This window comes from Cimex lectularius, unplaced genomic scaffold, assembly GCF_000648675.2.
Source record: "Cimex lectularius strain Harlan isolate CLEC.00 unplaced genomic scaffold, Clec_2.1 scaffold25, whole genome shotgun sequence".
Taxonomy (NCBI): Eukaryota; Metazoa; Arthropoda; class Insecta; order Hemiptera; family Cimicidae; genus Cimex; species Cimex lectularius.
In genome coordinates, this window is record NW_019392633.1 from 1,619,718 (window position 1) to 1,635,519 (window position 15,802).

At 36.6% G+C, this 15,802-nt stretch overlaps 1 protein-coding gene across 2 annotated transcripts in view; it reads left to right on the top strand.

Moving 5' to 3' along the window:
- The window catches only part of LOC106668841 (homeobox protein aristaless-like), a 173,318-nt gene that overhangs the window by 148,734 nt on the left and 8,782 nt on the right, over nucleotides 1–15,802 (top strand). For both annotated transcript variants that reach the window (XM_014397977.2, XM_014397976.2), the window contains exons 3-4: nucleotides 1,381–1,603; nucleotides 8,758–8,803. In XM_014397977.2, coding sequence (XP_014253463.1) covers nucleotides 1,381–1,603; nucleotides 8,758–8,803 — 269 coding nt within the window. The remainder of the gene's footprint in view (nucleotides 1–1,380; nucleotides 1,604–8,757; nucleotides 8,804–15,802) is intronic.

A 15,802-nucleotide genomic window follows, 5' to 3' on the forward strand; every position in this document is an offset into this window, starting at 1 on the left:
TATTCAAGCACAAGTTTTACTTACTGAGAACAGGCTGTTAATTTTACTTTTTTCATAATAATGCATTCAGGTGCGGCAAATAAATTCATTTTTGTCTTTGTCTTTATGGTTGAACTAGGATCAGTAGGTGGTCCCCTATGGATGGTGCAACGCTCTCTTTTCTGAACTAGGTTCAAATTATGACCGACGTTTCTGTGAACCCGGATTTAGTCGTGACTAGTACAACGGGCCCTAAATATTTTCGTCAATTATATTTTATATTTGCTTTAGCCGTGACAAAAATATATTTCAATACTGATTTTCGACATTTGCCAGGGGGCAAATCTATTTAATCCATCCATCTGATGGTGATGCAGAGGACGGTCGGAACGATCAAACTACAGATTGTGTTACAATAAAACTGTACTTTTTTTAAAATATTAGTTCGTATCATCATAACATAATACGTTTCTGTGGGAAAGTAGGATTTATTGTTTCTTACGACGCTGGCGGGAGGAACAGTTGTAATTTCCAATTACTCGGCGGACTAATAATTATTTAAATTCCGTTCCTAAGTCGCCATCACGTTCGTCCGGACACGAAATACATTAAAAGGAATTAATACCGGGCGCGTGGGTGTTGCTTTATAAGATATTAAAACATTAAATGATCTCCGAGATACGCTATTAGCAGAGGCCTTCCTTCTTCAACTTTCTATCTGGCTCGGTTATTAATTTAATAAATTAAGTCGGGGCCGAGGATGGGCGGTGCCGCGAGAGGCTGTGTAATGTGGTTGTAACTTGTTTAGATTGATCAGTGCGAGAGCGAGAGAGTCGAGGTTCCCCTGTTGTAGAAGCAAATTAACAGGCTACCGTCTCACTGATCAATCAACTGATAGCCCCTTAACTAACCAATCAATCATCCCTAGTTATTGATACTTAGGCACCGTTCGCCACCTCCTCAGCCCAGGCCCAAAAACCTCGTTCCGGACCAACAACTAACCGTATTCGGATTCAGCACTACTAAGCAACCATGAGTCCAACAAAATTGTGGGGATATGTCAGATTAATTTCAAACTTTTACCCTTAATATTTCAACTCTTTGAATAATTGTAAATATCAAATAATTAGTACGTGAACTTGAAATAGAAAAATATGGAAGTCTTGTCTGTATTTGCCGCATGCCAATGGCACCTCAACGGAGAAGAAAAAATAATCTATTAGGATGATTTATAGGCTTTCTCTCGGTCGATAAATCATCAGAGTTGTGTTTATAGAAAAGGGAAAACAAAGGAGCCAAAGTTAGGAGAGAAATGTGATTGAAAGTAGTACTTACATAACATAATCAGTGATACTCGTGCAAATCCAATGGAGATTAATTTTATTTTTATTTTTGTCCCAGATTCGTCTGCTAGCAGTCCTGAAGTAGAGTGCGACCCTGAAGTGGCGGAAAGGGGGATGGAAGGCGGAATGTCCGGGGTCGGACGGGAGTCGCCGAGCAGCGACCAGGAAGACTCGGCGCCCAAAAGGAAACAGAGGCGCTATCGGACGACGTTCACCTCGTTCCAGCTGGAAGAACTGGAAAAAGCCTTCTCCCGAACTCATTATCCAGACGTATTCACAAGGTATTTTATTATTGCTCTTTTGGGCTTGTTCAGCTCGTATTATTTCAAAAAATACATTATTATAACCTTCTTGTTATCTTGAAGTATTGGCATCATTCATACACAAAAAAAAGCATACTACAGGGTGGGCTACAATGGTACTCTATAATCCGATGGTAACCGATTATCAGTCACCCGAAAACCTATACCCTAAAAATCAAGCATTCGTAAATTATCGATCTCGGAGATAAATGCAGTTATTCATCAACCTTTCGCACTAATATATGCATACTAAGCTAATTACAATTGAAAAGATAGGTCGTCATCTGGGTACTCAATATTCTTCCAATGTCACTCCTCATTCATACCATATACCAGTAACAAATAATAAACGTATGATGAGTTGATGAAAATTGATGCGAGTCGGTGAACTCATACTGAACTGACCATAGGGTCACTTATTGGGCAGTTATTCAGAAATGGATTGTTGCATTTTGTTGAACTCAAATGTTTGAGTAATTCAATAAACCCGTCTGAAGACGGAACCAATATGTGACCGGTTCAGCATGAATTGCCAAGCAGTTAAGTTTATGTGAATGGATATTGCTTCGATGACCTTTATAGGAACTTAACAACTTAACTTTCACCATGTGTTCTGTATTTGTGTTTACAGTGTTCGACCATTATTTGATGATTCAGCGTGGTTTTTTTTTTTTTTTTTTTTTTTAAATTGGAAGGTTCAAAAATAAATTTCATATTAGATAATATTTATGAAAGGTATTGGTTGAGATAAAAAAGTCAGTGTCACGAGTGGGATTCGAACCCACGACCTTCGGCTTTATTTATTACCAAGAATCAAATAGGTTACATGACATTTGAAAAATGGCAAAAAGGAGGGGAAATTCGAGAGGTGAGTTTGAGATGGGAAGTTAGTGTCCGAGTGGATCCATGATAACTCAAGCTATAGAGCAGCGGCGTATTTAGCCGAAGGTCGTGGGTTCGAATCCCGCTCGTGACATTGCTTTTTTGTCTCAACCAATTCCTTTCATAAGTATTAATTAATTGAAAAAAGTTAAATAGTCAATCGGACTACGAACTGTAATGGATTTCATACTAGAATTGTTTAAAATGTGTACAAAGATAAATTTGGAAGATTCATTTTTATTATGAACGCAAAACAATGTTAATTATGTAAAATTAATTATTTAAGTCATGTTGCTTTTACTTAACCGTTACTTCGGCCCAGCGTGTTAAAGGTTGCGTGTCGAATGTGCGTTTTGGTAAAAAATGTTATCCCGGTTTACCATAAAATAATTAATCATGTTTAACCAAATAATGAAAAATAGTCACTTTTTCAACGTCCGACCAATATTTTATTCTTGGAGTATTGACGAAGAATTGCGTCCTTGTTACGACACGAAAAATTTTCAGCAAAGTGTATAAAGGTCACATAACATTTATCGCCTTTTTTCCCGCATGTTATTTGTTTTTATATTTTCACACATCATTTTAGTAGTATCACTATTATCATTAAATAGTACAAAAACCGTAAATACAGAATCTTTATATTATAAATGTACCTATGTTTAAGATCATTTTATATATATGTCAAGTTAATTTTTATGGCATAAGGCATGAAGAATCGCATGGCGTATGTGATATGAAAATAGAAATCTTTTCCCTAGCTAAAGGAAAATCAACATGCATTCTCTTCCCATCGGCAGGAAACTGCTTTTTCTATTCACATTTATGTTTTCCATAATAATACAATAAAGCGGACGGCTGTAATTTCACAATGGCCAGTCTGGACATGTCGACGGCCGTCATTTATCTTCGTTCTATTAAAGCTTCCTTTCAGTACTGAAACTGATTTTTTTTAGATATTTCTACGTTTTCTACAGAGTGATGAATTTGGTCGTTCATTTATAGTCTAAATATCCTCGCTGGTTTGCTCTGTCACGAGAAGATAGGCAGACAAAAATGTTCATAAAAGTAACAGAAAACGAAACTGTTTTTCATACTTTACCGCAATTAAGTAATTATTGCAAAGCCTCCATATGAAAATTAGTAAATTTTTATTACCGGGTAGCTTTATTTTGTAATTATGTATCCATCATCTCATGAGCAAGGGATAATTAAAATTAAGTTCTCATTTGCACTTCATTTGGCCAGAGTTGTTTAAACCAAATGAGGTATGCTAAAATCGTCTCCCTGCGAAAAAGCAACATATGTTAGTAAACAATCCCGAAGGAAATAGTTGAGGTAAAAAAAATCAAAATTCTAACGAAGCTGGATTAGACCTGTTAATAGGAGAAATTTGGAAAAAACCTCCAATAAAAGGAATTTTAATATTGATGAATTTTTGGGGCGTCGGTGGCCGCAACGGTTGAGGCGTTGTCACGGCGCTCATAACATTAAAGTAAAGGTTCCGGGTTCGAATCCAGCTGCCCTGCATTCGAGCCCGACATACTTACAAATGGGCTGTTTTTCAAAAACACCGGCACCCCGAGGGTTGATATAACCTCTGCTGTTGCGAACCCTCGTAAAAAAAATAAAAATAATAATCATCACCCAAAAATAATAATATTGATGAATTTATTTAACGCAGCAATAAGACTTAGGTATATCCCTATTTTCTTGAAAATCGCTTTGATAATCGTTATAGAGAAACCATGTAAACCACCACATCCATCTCAATGCCAGCCCATATCAATGCTTCCAGTTACATCAAAAGTTTTTCAAAAAGTTTTGCTAAAAAGGCTGACTCCCTTCATTGAAAAAGTGAACATAATACCAAGCCACCGGTTTAGATTCAGAGCCAAGCACTCAACCTTATATCAGATACAAAGAATCCCTGATATTAAAGGAAAAGCTCTAAAAGATCAAAATATATTAATGCATATATGTTTAACGGCCATAATTGACCACATTAATTATTGATATAAAATATGTTCAGATTTATTCCTAGACTTTTTTTTTGACTGGGGCTTCCGACATCTAGGTCATATCAGCCCCCAACTAAGTCTATATTCTATTTACCCTTTCAAACATTCATACAAATAAATACATTCATACACATAAATACATCCATACAGTACACTCATTCCGTTTGGCCGGTGGAGTACTTGATATTCCTCCACCGACCTATACTTAAACTAATCTAGATTGAGGTCGGTGGGGTACTTTTATAAATATTCCGCCATCGACCCCGAACACTCATACGCTCTCAACGTCCGAGGGGCGATGATGACGTTATATTTCACCCGCACCCCTCTCCATTAACGCTAATAAATACATGCACCCAGGCAAAACATGACATGTTTCCAGTATGTGAGACACATCGAGCAACCTTTCTCTGCATAAGGGGCACCTGCGAGGGCGTTAGCCCAAGAGCAGGTGCCCGTATGTCAACCGCGTATGGCCTATTCTTAATCGCGTAAGGACGATTCCTTGTTTCCGGCTCAGGTTCTCGGGGTGCCACATACGAATCGTGCTCTTGACGCGCAAAAGCCTCTCGGACAACCCGGCCCACTGACGCTGCCATCTTTCTTTTATCATGTTCTTTACTGCTAGCGTGGCGTCAGACGTATTGCATTTGACAAGGTTTGGAACGAAGGTTGAATACAATAAGCTACTAATATTTCGAAAAATAATATGTTGAACTTTTGACCTCCTACCGAAGGAAGGACTGTTCCAAGTTAAACAAGAAGGCGAATACTCTGCTTTGTTCGAAATCAGGCTCATGCACCACAAGGTAGCATCCTAGGTCCAGTGCTGTAATTCCTGAATAAGTTACCTACCACAGATGGAACACAGCCGTCGCAACATTTGCCGAGCACACCTGCACTCTCAGTCGAGAAATATATCCATGAGTACACGGACCGACACTAGTGGCAGTTAACAGCATCGGTGATTGGACAAAAGTCTTGGAAGGTTAAAACAACCTACCGTTTGTAAATTTCACAAATAGAAAATCGTCTTAAACCAATTGTCCTAAAATGTAACGTATATTGAGAGGCAAAAATGTGCCTACCGTTGTTAATATTTTCAATTATCTCTTAGACAGTCCTCTATTGATTATTATTATATCGTAGTCAGCGCATGGTAAGACGATTGAAGAGACAAAGCCATATGAATTAGTTCTGGAAAAAATTATGAGGTGAACTCAAATAGATAAACTATAACACTAATGAGGGGACTAAAGTTTATTTATTACTAATTTGCCTCTGTAAAACTGATAGATCCCATTTGGCTTTTTTTTTAAATATTAACCATTAACACTTATGATGTTTGTTAATCTATGTGGAGTTTCAATCTTCATGGAGGTCATTAGATAGGTGAAGAAAGGAAAAGACTATTGTTAGGTTCACCAAACTTTCGGCAACTTATAGTGCCATCATCAGGGCTTTCCCAAGAGTGCAGAAAACGATTAACATGGTAAAACTATTTATTGTATGCTATGTCATAACAGTCCAACCTGAGGCGACGGTGTTTGTCGCTCTCTCTCTCTCTCTGTCTGTCTGTCTGTCTGTCTCTCTCTCTCTCTCTCTCTCTCTCTCTCTCTCTCTCTCTCTCTATCTCTCTATTTTCCATCTCGCCACTTTCTGTCATTTCTCTCTCTTTTTCTCTCTCTTTCTCTATCTCTCTATTTTCCATCTCGCCACTTTCTGCCATTTCTCTCTCTCTCTCTCTCTCTCTCTCTCTCTCTCTCTCTCTCTCTCTTTCTCTTTCTCTTTCTCTTTCTGTCTCTCTCTCATTAATTTTAATCCTATGAACATAGTCTTTATAAATAGCTATAATTCTAGTCAAAATACTCTGTGATCATAAATGTTACCTACAAGAAATTGCTAGTCAGAACAAAATTGTTTGTTTATTAGCGAGATGACTGTTTTCACCATGTTAAATGTAATTTGCTGGCCATGTGCTTCATAACCTTAAACCCAAGACGTTTTTACAATAGTTTTACCATGTTAATCGTTTTCTGCACTCTTGGGAAAGCCCTGATGATGACTATACGTTGCCGAAAGCTTGGTGAACCCAACAATTAGTCTTTTCCTTTCTTCACCTGTCTAATGACCTCCATGAAGATTGAAACTCCACATACATTATCACTTACCACTTTCCAAGCTATAACATTATCAAAGTAAAAATTGTTTGTTAGAAAGTGAATAAAAAGTGAGAAATAAAGTACTTCATCATACCAACTAAAAGAATGATTTTCTATTATTTTGCACTTTAGAATCATTATTGTTCTATACTTTCTTTTAGTGTAACAATTTTACAAAAAATTCCATAGATCATGTACTGTGTGAAACGTTCTAGCGAAGTCTGGGAGTGATGGGCCAGTAGCGTGATCTACTCCGTCACCCCGGTCAGCCTAGTCTCGCTGCTTTTGTCTGTCAAAGCGATCCGCGACGAACAAGCTATAAATATTTTATGTCCGAAGAAAAAAAAATCAATTGTCTGTTGACGCATAAATTTCCATGCAAATGAAAAAAATTGTGATCGACTTGGAATAAATTAAGACAAGAGAAAATGATATGCATATATATTGCAAATGAACGTTTCCATTTAGCTTCAGGAATTTATCAAACAACGCGTTTTTATATTATTAAATTTTATGATTTACGATCGCTTGACGTGTCGATTAATTGAATTTAGAATTGAGGAAAGCCTTAAAGTTTTAATTTCTTTTAAGTGAGTGGTTTTCGTCACTGTTTCAATTTTTGCATTGTATAAATTCACTTTTTTCCACATCCTACATGTTTTTGTTAAATTTAAACAGTGTTTATAAATCCCAGGCCCTGAAGATGATCTCAATAAAGATCGAAACGTTGGCACGATAAAGAAAATGTTTTTCTGAAACCTACATCACACCAGACCGCATCTCACGATTTCTGAATAATCATCGACTAACGGTCACTAATCACCACACATATTGATCAATATTGAAATTTATCGATGGTCCCCTATGATTCGTGCTACCCAGAATTAAAATAAAATTTAGTTATCGAAATATGTAAACATTTTGCCTGGATGTCCTGTCATAACCGAACACACTTAATAACAATAATATTTTTAGAAAATCGTTTGGATTTCCAAACAGTCGGTTTTGCCACGAGCCCTGGAATTAGCATTAATCTCAAATACATTGTGCCTCTTTTCCGTTTGACGTTTTATGGTGAGAAGTAAAATCCGCACTATTAGAATTTATTATTGGTATAACGGCGAACCTTGTTGTAAAACCTTGTAGGGTCTAGAAAATCGGTGGGAGGAGACGCTGATAGTAAAATTGAATTTTACTATCGGAACAAAGTCGCTGTCTTGGAGTCTTTCCAAATCCACTTGTCACTGTCTCGAACCGAAGCTTATGCTAAATAGATTTGACAAAGACACTATTTTTAGAGCTTATGAATGAGACCTACGAGCCTCGAGGAAATATTTTGGCCAAACGTTAGTAAATTCCAGATTAGTTTTGTCCCGAAATTCACCTCAATGACTTTTTTTAATCTGACGTCGTTCTATATGGATTTTTAAAACACCACAGTCCATCTAAGCGGACTGTCACCGGCTCATTTACATTGGGGGTCTTTTGTTGTCAAACGCTCGCTAGATAGCCATGTGTGAGACGAGTCTGGCTTATCCTGAGCCTTGTTAAGATAACTATTACCCTTCTTTCCTTTCTTCAATATTTGTTTAAGTTTTTATTAATGAAAATTTCCGCTTATCACACTTTGTGAAATGTTATAATTTTTAAAATGTTTGATTTAAATCTAAGTTAACCATTTTATATTATTTTATTACTATAATACTTAAGTCATCATTGAATGGGTTTATCAGACCTGCGTTTCGGAGTTAAAAAAAACTAAACAAATAACTATTGTCACTTTTATTTTATTTATTAAGTCGTTGGTAATACGTCAAAAATTTCTTATGGTCTGTTTGTAAAGTATTTGTTGTACTTAGATATGTTGATTTCTTGTCAAGAAACAGTCTTGTTCTCTATATAATAGGTGATTGGATAATAGACCAAAACTAATACCTAATTATGTACATAATTAAAGACTCGATAACTGGCTATCGAAATGTTCTTGGAAATAATCGGCCATATGTTTACCCCTTGAATCTGATGATGGTTAATGAATACTGATCTAATGACGGAACATGTGTTGCAGGGAGGAGCTGGCGATGAAGATAGGATTAACGGAAGCCAGGATCCAGGTACGTGTACAATGCCACAATCACCGGTCAATAGGATTATTTATTTATGAATGAGCAATCAGTTAGATTCGTATAAGGAAGAACATGTAATCAACAGACTTTGTGCCTTCAGGCGCTGTCTTTACATGAATTTATACGGATGAATTATCTAAAACACACACGTTCACATGCGCTGAGGATATCTGTAACATTATGAAAATTTTGAAAGAAAAAATCAGAGATAAGGGGAATTTGAAAGAAAGGAAATACTCTGACAGATTCTTCGTCTGAATTTCCTTCTAGAATGTCTATCTTCAATACAGTGACGAAAATATCCTCGGGGGTTTTAAAATTTAGACTATCAAACGGGAAGGAATAAAACGGATTCTATTAGAGGCGCAAGGCGGATTCGGAAAAGGCCACTAAACAATTTTTAAAACAACAATTAACTGTTGTTAATTAACAATGAAACATTTTTAACATCTGGTTAGTATGATTAAATTGTAGACGAGACGACAAAAGGGGAAATTAAATTGCTTATTTGTCGATCTAAAATTCGCTTTTGACAGTATGGACCAGTCACTTGTGCTATATAAGCTGAACTGCGTTGGTACCTCCTCTAAATTATTAACTTTGGCAAGTACGAGACATCAAGCCTCTCTTAAATAAAATTGCAACTGGAATGAGCGTGAGGCAAGGGTGAACCTTAAGCCCGTTACTATTCAGTCTCTTTATCAATGGCTCAATTGAGTGTTTAGAGAGCAGGATGTTTTGTAACAAAGTAATGGCTACTGTACACGGATGATCTAGTGATCATTGTAGAAAATGAGCCTTGCAATAACACAAGTCCAAAATCATGGTGGTTCATGAATGAGGGAAATTTAGGAAAAACGACAATTTGAATGGGGGAAAAATTAAAATCACAAATAGATACAAATATTTAGAAGTTTGGCTTTCTCCATAATTAAGTTTCAAATACCATTGTACATAGAAATTGTCCACTATGAAGTCCGCTATCAACACAACTTGAAGCTTATATTTAAAAAATCTCTTAAATTTAAATATATGGTCTTTGACAACGATTTTATGTTACTCTAGCCAGGTGTGGGAAAGAAATGAAAATGAGTAGACAGAAAAAGCGCAGTACTTCTTCCTTAAGCTGGGAACACACTTACCCGATACAACGTTATGGGACGCTACCCGATGCTACCCGACGCAAATCCAAACTCCGATTTGGTCCATACGGTTGCATTACCCCCGTGCACATCTACCCGATGCTACCCGACGCAAATCCAAACTCCGATTTTCCATAAGGTTGCATTACCCCCGATGCCATGCAACGCTACCATCCTCTACGTTCTGCGACCCCCACTGTATAGATTTACGTCGGGTAGCATCGAGTACAGTCAAAGACAAAAGAACGGGACACTCATTTTTTTTAAAAATACATGTATTATTGTTGTTATATTAATTACAACATACTTATTTTTATATAAACCAAATTAACCGAGATGAGTAATGCATTAGTTTTTATAAAAAAAAAAAAAAAAAAAAATTAATGGTTTGGAAGAAAATTGATCAAAACATCAGAATACCATTTTTTGATATAATGAATTTAACTAACTATTTATTAGACGTTTTGCTCATAAAATTTAACTAACAATTTATTTCATGGTTTTGCTCATAAAATTAGACCATTTTCGTAGAGTAGCTTCAGAACAGGACACTCATATTATTTGTAGTTTATTTCAAACTAAGTTTATGTAATTTTGTCATTACATCAATTACAACATTCCTATTTTAATGTAAGCCAATTTATAAGAGATCCAAATTCAAGAGGTTTTATCAAAATTATTTAATTATGATGGTTAGGCAGAAAATTGATCAAAACACCGGAGTAACTTTATTTAAAATAATTAAATTTAACTAACTATTTATTACATGGTTTTGCTCATAAAATTTAACTATCAATTTGTTACATGGTTGTGCTCATAAAATTTAACTAACAATTTATTTCATGGTTTTGCTCATAAAATTTAACTAACAATGTATTTCATGGTTTTGCTCATAAAATTTAACTAACAATTTATTTCATGGTTTTGCTCATAAAATTATACAATTTTCGTCGAGTATCTTCATAACAGGACATTCATATTTTTTATAGTTTATTTCAAACTTTCTGTATGTAATTTTGTCGTTATATTAATTACAACAAAGTATTTTTAATATAAAGCAAATTAAACGAGATCAAAAATTCACAAGTTTTTATAAAAATTATTTAATTATGATGGTTAGGCAGAAAATTTATCAAAACACCGGAGTAACTTTATTTAAAACAATGAAATTTAACTAACTGCTTATTACATGGTTGTGCTCAAAATAATGCATTAAGAACAAAAGAGGCGTTCCGATTGTGATACTGATTTGTGATACACGCTGGGTGACTGTACGTGGCGTGCGCTTGACGTCGCATAGATGTGCACACCCTACCAAAACGCAACAAGGCGTCGAGTAGGGTCGCGTTGCATCGGGTAATTGTGTTCCCGGCTTTAGAAAGGGAGCGCCGCAGGGCAGTGTCTCTGACCACTACTCAGCAAATGTTCCCACTATAACTACTACCCGCCTTGTATATTTTGCTGATGACAGAGCTGTACTACCCTGCGGTTGCTTAGGAAGATCTGCAGAGACATATCACATGTCTAGCAGATTTGTGTAGAGAACGAAAAATGAAGATAAATGAAAACAAATCACCTCTCACAATCTACTACAACAATGTTCCCATCCTCAAAATCGGACTGCGTTCGTTACCATGAGTTCCATCTACACTCACTCACACTTAAAACCGAACCAGCTCGTACTACTGAATCGACAAGACACGCACTCCTCGGGATACTCTTCAAATTTATAAGACGACAATTCAAGCTATCGACGAAAAAGAAACTTACAGTCTATAAAACTACTATAACCGATGTGGGCAAAAGGAATAAAATTATGGGAACCTCTATTAATCCAACGTCCAACATCTCCAACTTTTTCAATCTAAAGTCCTCAGATCCATTATAAATGCTCTGTATTATGATGCTATTCCCACAACGGCCTTAAAATTGCGCAAAAACTTATCAGGTCCACCATAAACACTCCCATCACCCCAATAGTCTTGCATCCTTTCCTGTAAAAAGCATCGCTACAATCCAATACGGTGTCTCAAGAGGAAACGGCCCCGCGACCTCATTATTTGGGCCTCCCACGGCAGATATGTGAATAGTTGTAAATATATCTATTTATTATCAAATAATTGATAGTTGAATCAGAAATTGCAGATTGTCATAAAAACCTTAGGCAAAAATGCTTTTCTCACTCTCGAAACTAGTAGAAGCATTTTATTTTGATACTCAACAAAAATGCAACTTCTGTACATGTGAAAATACTTAAGCTCGGTTCCCAAACGTACTGGCAAAAGAGTCTTTAGAATAAAAGCTTTTTCTGGGTGATTTAAAGAACTTTTTGGAAAACTAGAGAAATAAATGATCAAAACGTTGACTAGATAGTACAAAGCATTGAGGAAGTTGTGAAACATTCTTTTGTAGAACAAAAACCAGAGAATCCAAATGCCATACCCTCTATAAATAACTAAAACAGAGAGGTGACAGCCCGTACCCAAATGATGACAAAACAAACCAGTTTTCTGAAAGTTTAACTTTTAAAACTCGCTGCAAGTTTTTAAACCTGAATTTGAAACCGTGCTGTGATATATTTTCTAACAGAGGCATACAGTTGGTTACAGAAACGAACTGGTCGATTAATTTTATGTCTCCTAGGTTTTTGTTTACTATTTTTTTTTATTATTTATGCTTCAGCGTGAGGCCTAGCAGACGAGCAAAACGTTCATGCTGTATGTGTTATATTATTTTTTTTTAACTTAATTTATTTGATATTTACAACTGCAAATATAGTATTCAGTATGTGCTGAATGGCGTTTGAGTCACTTGTAAGAGAAGTTGCCCAGTGTCGGCACTAACAATACACTCACATTGAAACCTAGTCAATCTTCACTCAATAAGCTCTCGAGGCCACTTTCGCTTCAATCATCTTGGAGGATTTTCGGGTAGGGTTGAAAGTGATTACTGTTGTACTAGCTAGGGTATTTTGAGTGTTCAGTGATTGAGGAAATTTTTTATAGCGGGTTTTTATAAGGTCATCTTTCGTAAGGTCGTAATGAATACTATGATTTGAAACATAAAAAGGAGCATTTATGGTTTGACGAAGAATTTTCGGCTGGATTGGACACCTTGGGAATTTGAATCCTTGGTTGAGCCCCACCCATCACAACCATACCCCCAGAGAGGTCTTGTTAATTAAAAGTTTATTTTCAATGTCTAATTATAAGTTTGATCGAGAGTCATGTAGTCTTTAATAATTTTGTTAGTTTGTTTCTTGTCTAAGTCAGTCGTTTTTCCATGAAAAGTCCAAGATAACGCACAAGGCCGGTGGTAAACGAGTTCCATTTATACTCATTGGAGGACATCCATTTTCCCAACACAAAATTTATCTGTACGCTTTTCGTTAGGTTTATTTTCATTCTCCATTATCAACCTTCAATTCAGGTGTCACTGTAAGTGTTCGAGTTTTTATAGATGGGTTAAAATAACGCGCAAGAATCGTTGAATCAAGATATGTTCAAATATTAACGTGTATAGGAATATCTGCAGTGTATATTGAAAATAGAAATGGGCCAAGTATGCTTCCCTGAGGAACCCCCGCCTTAAGAGTTATAAACAGAAGGAAATTTATTTGTTTTCATTCTGTAAATAAAACACTATTATTTATCTAATAATCACAAGGTTAATCATTAAAATATTTAATGATGCGTGATGAACCGTGGTTCGAACCCAGCGGTCCCGCATTTGAACCCAGCATACTAGAAATGGACTTTTCAAAACCCCCTAGGATTGATATGACCTCTGTTGCGAACCCTCGTAAAAAAATAGATTTCGAGATAATTTAATGGTCTTCTGGCGTATAATTGAGAAACGTATCATACGGAAGATTTGTTCATGTTTGCCGGAGACGTTTCTTCCTGTAATAATGAATTATTTATGCAAGTTTTAGGGAAAAAATTGGAAAAGTAAAAACCCCGGTCTGCCGGCAAACCGCCCCATTAACAAATCCTGAATTCAATTATCTGAAGAAAAAAAACTGCCCCTAATTTGTAGTGAATTAGTAATAGTAGTACAGTGAATAGGTAAAAATGCAATTACACTTATCCCACTCATCCCTCTATTAAGTCCAAAAATAACCACATAAAGTGGCGGAATAATGAGACCTCGCTGAACACCTGCCCTGGAAATTAACGAAAAAACACTCATACACACAGAGGCTCACAAAACCCCCTGCGTGATGAACCGGCTACCGAATTACACGACCAATTCAAATACAAGGGCTTAACCCCATAATTTGGTTTTCAGACCGGCGTAAATTTAAACTCCATTCATAATTCAAAATTCTACAGAAAATGTTTTAATAAAACTGAAATAGTTGATATTGCCCAATTTATGATCCCTGGTTCCTCTCGCTGGACGTATTCATAATGACGTTCTCGATGTACCATTTACGTTATACGCGTAATTATACGTACGCAAAATTATCTCTACTTTTAAGGCCATTGTTATCTTTGATTTAAAACCTCGAAGTTTCGAAACTATGCACATTCTCGATTAAAAACTAATATAAAATGTATCAGCACATGGCGTAAAACCAGTTATTAACGAAGCAGGTAGCAGGATGTAACAATGGCTGCTGAGCAGATTGATAGCTCCGGACCTTGTCCTCGGTTCCATTTAGGATGATGAACGACGCGGATCATCAATATTCATTATTGCCTCATGCTGTTCACTATTTGTTAAACTCGTACAATTAGGCCATTTACGGTAACAGCACGTCATGACGAAAGCAACAAGTAGCCTGGCGGCGCCCCATCTTTGAACAATGAAAAATTTAGCTTCTTCTTCTTCTTGGCTAATGGCATTCCACCGTGTTTTGCCCGGTCCTCATTTATCAGAGGTATCGATCACCAGCTGGCCCTCACCCTCAAACCAAATATGATATTTTGTGTATGTACTTGTTTCATTGGACGTTTGCAATTTTGCTTTGGCGAGTAATTTCATTTCAGCTTCAGGTCAGTATTAATTTAATTCTTCCGATCCAATTGTGGGCGTTCTTCGTTTCTATATATAAACTCAGCTTTTACCTTAGCTTTAAGCTCAACAAATTGACTTCCCGGAGTCAGTGTTGCCTACAGTGTTACCCGAAACAAGGATGGAGGGAAAAATATTGTTGTCTGTTTTACATCTCCCGTTAAAGTAGGTACATATATCAAAGGTAGATGGTACTGTCAAGTTTTGACATCTAAGAGTTGAGTCTTTCACTTCTCGTAGTCCACCGATTCTTCCAGCTTTGGTAATTTACAATAAATCACTGGCAGGCCTTGAGAATCACCCAACCCCGGGTGTTGGCAGTCCTGGCTCAAATCTCGTTCTTATCGTCCAGCCAACCGAGGTTGGGCTCAGGGTGATGTCAACAGCTGGGAATGCTTTCAGACTCTGCAAAATCAGTTCATAAATCCAATCTCATTCACACTTTCAAGAACTCTTAAATACATTAATTCCATTTTACATATTTACTCAAGTTGGTGGTGTACTCGATATTCCTCCACCACATCTATTATATACCTAAACTAACTAATACATCCTGACACATCATTTCAAAGGATTTTTAGGCTGAAAACAACGGTCCAACCGAATTTTAAATTGGTCAAAAAATGACAAAGTAATGGCAAAAAGTTTGATTAAAAACAAACAAAATTCAACACATTTGAATTTAAGGCCTAGTACGCACTGGGATTTTTTGAGTCGACTCTTTGAATCTCCGGAGAGTCTCGGCTGCGTCTAACGTGAGTCCGGGCTGCCCCGACTCATTGTTGCGATGAATCTGGTGTGTTGCGGGCTAGCATTTTCGGACTCT